Consider the following 6,307-nt stretch of genomic DNA (forward strand, 5'->3'; position numbering starts at 1 on the left):
TTCCCGGCCGGGGAGGGGCCTGGGTGCTTCTTGCCGCCCCGCAGGGCCTCAGTTTCCCCTGTGCAAAATAAGGGGCTCGGGCAGAATGGGCGGCCGAGGCCTTGGAGCCCGTCTCTCCTGGAGGAAGACAGCAGGGTGGGGGCGTGTCGCACCTGGGTCCTTGCTTGACCCGCCCCGCTTCTCCCCGGGGCTGCTGCTCCCACGGGGCCCTGTGCAAAGGCCCCGCCCCAGACCTGGTCTCATTCCCGCGACAGGCGCTGGCCCAGCAGCTGCCCTCGGCGAACTGCGGGAGCTGCAGGCCCTGCCGGGGTCAGACGGGGCCTCTCCAGTGCCACACAGGGCCGGGTCTTGGCGCGGCTCTCCGCTGTTACCAGCGCGGGAGGGGTCCCTGTGTTTGGGTGGGTCCAGGTGGAGGACAGGCCTGGAGGACAGTGCCCAGGGAGCACTGCGACAGGGAGTACCAGCGCGGGAGGGGTCCCTGTGTTTGGGTGGGTCCGGGTGGAGGACAGGCCTGTGCCCAGGGAGCATTGGGACAGGGAGTACCAGCCCGGGAGGGGTCCCTGTGTTTGGGTGGGTCCAGGCGGAGGACAGGCCTGGAGGACAGTGCCCAGGGAGCACTGGGACAGGGAGTACCAGCCCGGGAGGGGTCCCTGTGTTTGGGTGGGTCCAGGTGGAGGACAGGCCTGTGCCCAGGGAGCACTACGACAGGGAGCAGGATGCACAGCATGCTGGGGCCCCGCGGGGCCCGGGAGGAGGACGGGGTGAGAGGGACAGGGACAGGGCCAGGGCATGCCCAGGAAGCCACCCACCCGCCAGGCTGAGCCTGAGGGTCAGAGCCGGGGGACATGGAGGGGAGCTCAGGGAGGGCCGGGAGAAGACGGGCGGTAGGAGGCCGCCGGGTGGTCACCCCCAAGAACATGCCGGAGGGAGACCTGGGGAGGCTCAGGGTGGGGAGCACGGGGGAGGGTCCTCTGGCACAGCCTGGGGCTCTGGGGAGGAGTCTGGTTTGCCACTGGGAGTGGACACCCTCTCCCAGGACGCCCCAGCAGGCAGCGGTCACCCTCTGCTGTGGGATCCAGTGCCCTCCAGGCGGCTGTGGACCTGCCTGTTCCTGCGGGCCTTGCCTGGGTTCCGGCTGGTTTGGGATGGACCAGGCTGCAGGGTGTGTCCCAGCTGTCCCCACTGTTCCCGGCAGGAGGGCCCTGCCCTGGGGATCAGGCTCCTTCCCGGGCTGGGCCCCTCCCCAGCAAAATGCCACTTGGAGCCCGAGACCCCCAAGACCAGTCTCAGGTACCCAGGACCCCGGAATTTCCTGCCCACTTTCGGGCCCATTCGGGCCTCATCCCTGGCAGCTCTGCTGCTCAGGACCTGCCTGGGAAGGAAGGCCGTCCCCACGGCCCTCACAGTCCCCCTGCCCTCGCTGCCCCGTCCCACGGCACCCTCCAAGGGAGCCGCCCCAGACTTTTCCCAGCGCCCCGCAGGGGTGGGAGGAGAGGGCCCCCCCACACCATGAGTGCAGCCCTGGGCCTGCCCTGCCCTCCCGAGGGGCCCACACGTGCCCCCGACAGATGGGGCCTTCGTAGAGGGAGGTGGGCGGGGGCACTGGCAGAGGACAGTCCCCTGCCCCTCCCCCACGGCGGGCTCTGTGACCGCTGGGTGCGGCTCAGGTCCCTCCCTCGACCCCACTGCACAGAGGGGCTGTGAGGCCTCCAGCGCCAGGGGACAGGTGCAACCCCGCTTTACAGGTGGGAACCGAGGCACTCACCGTGGTGACCTGCCCAGCCTCACTTCTTCCTCTCCAGGGCACTTTGCTACCTTGGGGTGGCCCTGGGGTAGCCCCCCTCACTCCAGTGGGTGCGTGGGGAGTCCCTGGCAGCTGTCCGGGGGCCGCCAGCCCCAGCTGTTTCTGGGGTGTTTTGCAGAGGCTGGAGGACACCATCCTGGGCCCCACGGCCAGCAGAGAAGACCGGGCGCTGACCGTGCGCGGGGAAGGCCAGCAGGCCGCGCCCTCCCCCGTGCCCGCCCGCATCCGTGAGATCGTCACCGGCAGCCTGGCCGAGGAGCCACCCCAAGGTGAAGGGGTGGGGACGGCCGGGGCCCCAGGGAGCCACCCCCGCCTCGGGACTGTCCCGTGGCCGGGCTGGCCCCTCCTGCCTGTGTCTCTCCGTGTGAAGGGAGCAGAGCCACACCCTCGCCGTGGTCCTCTGGGGTGTTGCCTGGACACTGAGGCCACTGACCTGGGGCCCCCGGGGCCACGCGAGCCGGGGCCGCCTTTGCGTCTGGGACACATTTGTGACCGAGTCTCACTTCCTTCGGTATTCGATTTTTCACTAGAGCAAAAATCCTAAAGTTGGACATGCAGGGGACACAGACACGACCCCGCTGACCTTTGTCCCTCACCGGGCCCTGCAGGACCCCAAGAGCTGCCTCTAATTGTCACACTTTTGGGCTGAGGACCTGGCTCCAGGGACGCAGCCCCTCACTACGCCACAGGTGTCAGGCTGCCTGGCCCAGCCTGTGCTCATGGGCCCTGCGCCGGGCCCGGCCCCTTTCTGTCGCGAGGGTCGGCCTCCCGCAGGACCCGCAGCCCACGTGTGTGTGCTGAGGAGCGAGCGGCCCCCTGTGCCACTGTCCCCCAGGGACCTCGTTGCCCTGAAGCAGCAGGTCTCACTGCTTCCCAGGACAGGGCGGGCACCCAGTGTCCGTCACCCCACACACGCTGCTGCGATTGGCCTGGGTCTCGGCCTGGCACAGGTCTGTGCTTGGGGGAGAGACGCCGACAGAGGCAGGGCGGTGGCAGGGTGCCCGTCAGCACGAGAGGAAGGAGAGCCCAGAGCGTGGCATCCACCTCCCCACGTTGGGGTCCCCAGGGCAGAGCTGGGCCCTCCCGGGAGGTGGCTTAGGCCCACGGTGGGAGCCTGGTGGCCAGCCACGGCCCCCACAGAGATGGTGTCCAGGCCTGGTGGTGGGGGGCCCTGGTCTGGCCGCCCAGGCTGACGCGGCTGCGGTGCCTGCAGGGGTGCGGGAGCCGCCAGCCTCCGTGGCCCTCGTGCGGGAGGAGCAGGAGCTGCTGCAGCAGGAGCTGACCCGGCTGGGGGACCTGCTGGCCCAGACTGGCGCCGAGAGGGACGAGCTCGCCAGCAGGTACCACGTGGTCAGTGACCGGGTGAGTGTGTGCTGCTGGCGTGTGGCAGGCAGCAGGGGCAGCCTGGCCCGGGGTGAGGGGTCACCGCCTGTTGGGACTGATGGCCGCACCTGTGGGGCCACGAGCGAGGCCCAGGACCAGGAAGGACTGCGTGTCAGCCACGCACGTCCAGGCCCTGGCACCGGATGGGGAAGCAGAGGCCAGGGGTGGGGGCAGAACAGGACAGGGGCCAGGCCTCTCCCTGCCGCCAGCATGTCCCCTGGGTCTCTGTCCCCAGCTGCTGGGAGCCCTTGGGGTGGCCTGGTCAGTGCTGACCCACTGGTCAGTGCCCAGCCCGGAGCCAGCACCTGGCGGCTGGAGGAGGGAAGCCGGAGGGTCCAGCCCCCCAGACAGAGAAGCGGCCCCGCTTCTGTCCCCAGGCCTCCCCGACAGCCGAGGCTCAGAACTCAGACCCTGGGGGACAGGCCGGGCAGCGGTGGGGCTGCGCCTCTGCCCCTTGTGGCCGCAGCGCCTTCCGGGCATATTCAGTATGAAGTGTGGGGCTGGGGAGGGCCTCCCTCTGTTTAGATGGGGAAACCGAGGCAGAAAGGTGAAGAAACTCGCAAGACCAGAGCCTCTTTCCTGGGCAAGGAGCAGGTGCAGGGTGAGGGGAGCCAGCCCAAGGTGTGGGGGTCCAGGGCTTCGGCCTCCCCTGTTGCAGCCCCCATCCTCGCTGTCTCTGGAGCCCCCATGCTCTCTGTGGCAGGACAGAAGACCCCACTTTCCAGAGAGAAAGCTGAGGCCCAGAGTGAGGCTCACTCAGGCCACATGGCCATTCCTGGGGCCAGACCTGAGCCAGGCCTGGCCGTCCTGCCGTCTGAACAGTGACCAGGGGGCCCTGCCCTCGAGGGGGTCCCCAAAGGCTTCTAGGAGAGGGGCACCCTCGCCCTCGTGGGCCTAGCCCCTTGCTCCCCCATCCCGTTCTGCCATGACCCGAGCCCCACATGGGAAGCACCCGTTTTCATGGTCACCCTCACCCCCAGGAGCCCCCCAGGGCAGGCCTGTGATGTCAGACCCACCCTGACCGCTCCCCCTGCATCCCGCGAGCTGCTCTTCCCGCGAGCCCTCTGCGGCTGGGCCAGGCCTGGAGGGGCGGGGGATCTTCCTAGCAGCGGGTGGGGAGTTGTTGGGAACAGGCCGGTGGGAATAGAAGCCGCAGAAGCCCTGCCACACGTCAGTGAGCCGCGTGAGTCAGATCTGAACTCGGACTCTCAGCACCCGGGCAGGCCAGGTCGGGCGTCAGCACTCGCCAGGTGTGGGTGCCGGGAGGGACTGGGCCTCGCCCCAGGACGGGCGGGGAGGGGTCTTGGAGGCCAGCGTGCCTGACCCTGGCTTCTCCGTCCTGGGCAGCACTCCCAGCCCCCACCCCACCCAGCTCTCTCGGGCCCCCTTCTCCTCCTGCTGGTGGCAGAGGAGCCTGGCGCTGCCACATGTTCCGCCATCCAGCCATCCAGCCGGGTACACGCTCCCCTGGCCCGGGGTTCAGGTCTCGGCCCCATTGATGGTGGCGTGGCCCTGGGCAGGGTTCCTTGGCTCGGCTGTGGGTGCTGGGCCTGGGTCCCCCTTGCCGGACACCCAGGGGCACTGTCTGGGTCGGTGGCCTAGGGCTGCTGGGTACACGCCGCGGTGGGCACAGTCCCGGTCCCGGCTGGACAGGGTGCTGGGAGCAGAGGTGTGAGCATGGGCAGGAGGCCCACACTGGGGGGACCCCACGCCCACTCACTCTCTGGGGGGGCCAAGAGTGCTCCCTTGCCCTGCAGCTGGGCAAGCTGGCAGCTGGGCCCCGGGGCCTCAGTTTACCCATCTGTGAGTGAAGTGTGGGCGTGTTCCAGTGCCCCCCGAGCCCTGCCTCCCACTGGGCCAGCCACACTCAGGCTGCCTCACTCTGCCCGGGACACGATGGAGTCGGGACCCACCTCAGCCCAGTGAGTCCCCTGGCCCTCCCCTCCTCTGCTGGCCACCGACACTGGGCACAGGGGCAGGCGTGGGTGGCGGCCGTCTGGCTCATGTGCGGAGGGGCCTGAGCCTTAGCGGACCCAGCCCTGCCTCTGCTGGGGAGCCCGGGGCTGGGCCTCGTGCCAAGGATGCCCTGCCCTGCCCGGCGGGTTCAGGAGGGGCCAGACCAGGGGCTGACGCTCCTCTCCAGCTGCAGGCCCGGCTGGAGACCACCGAGGCTCGGCTGCGGAGGTCGGAGCTGGAGCACAGCATGGACTTGGAGGAGGCCCTCGGCCGTCTGGAGGCTGCCGAGCAGAGGTGAGGCCAGGTGGGGGCAGTCAGGGCTTCGGGAAGCACAGCCATCGCCCGAGAGGCGGTGACACCACTGTGCCTTGGGCTGCTGGCCGACCCCTCCGGAGGGGTCCAGGTTAAACCTGCCTATGGGAGTTTCAGGTCTCAGCGGCGGGGGAAGGGGTCTGGGAGGGAGGGGCTGGGAGTGGGGACCAACTCGCGGGGGCTTCAGGCAGAGATGGGTCCCACGCTGCTCTCCCACTTGCTGTGGGAGGACCCAGGTTCCCCGTCTCTCAGGGCCAGGGCCCAGGGGACAAACGATAAACGGTCGGCCAGTGAGGGCTCGGCGCAGGTGCCCGACAGCCTGGCTGGGGTTGCTGTCGCTCATCCGCCCCCGTCCCGCAAAGCAGGAGACAGCTGGGGGTGGGGCTGCTCCTGACCAAGGAGTGGGGGGCTCCTGCGGCCCTCCCCAGAGGCGGCATCTCCGCACTCCGGGGTCCGCGTGGAGCGTGAGCAGAGGAGGGAGAGAGAGGTGCAGAGGGAGACAGAGACCCTCGGCCGGTGCGTGCACTGACGTGAGGACCCCGGCGTCAGGCCGGGCCCCAGCCCTGCTCCATTCAGAGTCGGATCCCCCCGCACCCCCACCGCACATCCCCACACCCTAACATGGCGATGGTGGCGTCAGGCCTGCGCCCCACTCTCCGCCCAGGGAAGAGGAGGTTTGCGGCATGCGAGGGGCCTCACCGGCACTGACGCCGCCCTGGGGGGCTCCCCGGCCCTGTCCTCCCGAACTGCCACCGGCACGACCTGAAGCCGCTGCGGCAGGTGCCCAGGCCACTACTGCAGGTGGGGTCAGCCCAGGCCACCGTGCCCACCTGGCCCAGCCAACCCCGGCTG

The 6,307-nt window shown here is 69.7% G+C and overlaps 1 protein-coding gene across 1 annotated transcript in view; it reads left to right on the forward strand.

Annotated features, from left to right (window-relative positions):
• Positions 1–6,307, forward strand: part of CROCC2 (ciliary rootlet coiled-coil, rootletin family member 2) — a 76,418-nt gene that overhangs the window by 13,104 nt on the left and 57,007 nt on the right. The window contains exons 2-4 of the mRNA XM_012662414.1: positions 1,923–2,073; positions 3,018–3,166; positions 5,331–5,437. Coding sequence (XP_012517868.1) covers positions 1,923–2,073; positions 3,018–3,166; positions 5,331–5,437 — 407 coding nt within the window. The remainder of the gene's footprint in view (positions 1–1,922; positions 2,074–3,017; positions 3,167–5,330; positions 5,438–6,307) is intronic.

Source organism: Propithecus coquereli, unplaced genomic scaffold (genome assembly GCF_000956105.1).
Source record: "Propithecus coquereli isolate 6110/MARCELLA unplaced genomic scaffold, Pcoq_1.0 Scaffold763, whole genome shotgun sequence".
Classification (NCBI taxonomy): domain Eukaryota; kingdom Metazoa; phylum Chordata; class Mammalia; order Primates; family Indriidae; genus Propithecus; species Propithecus coquereli.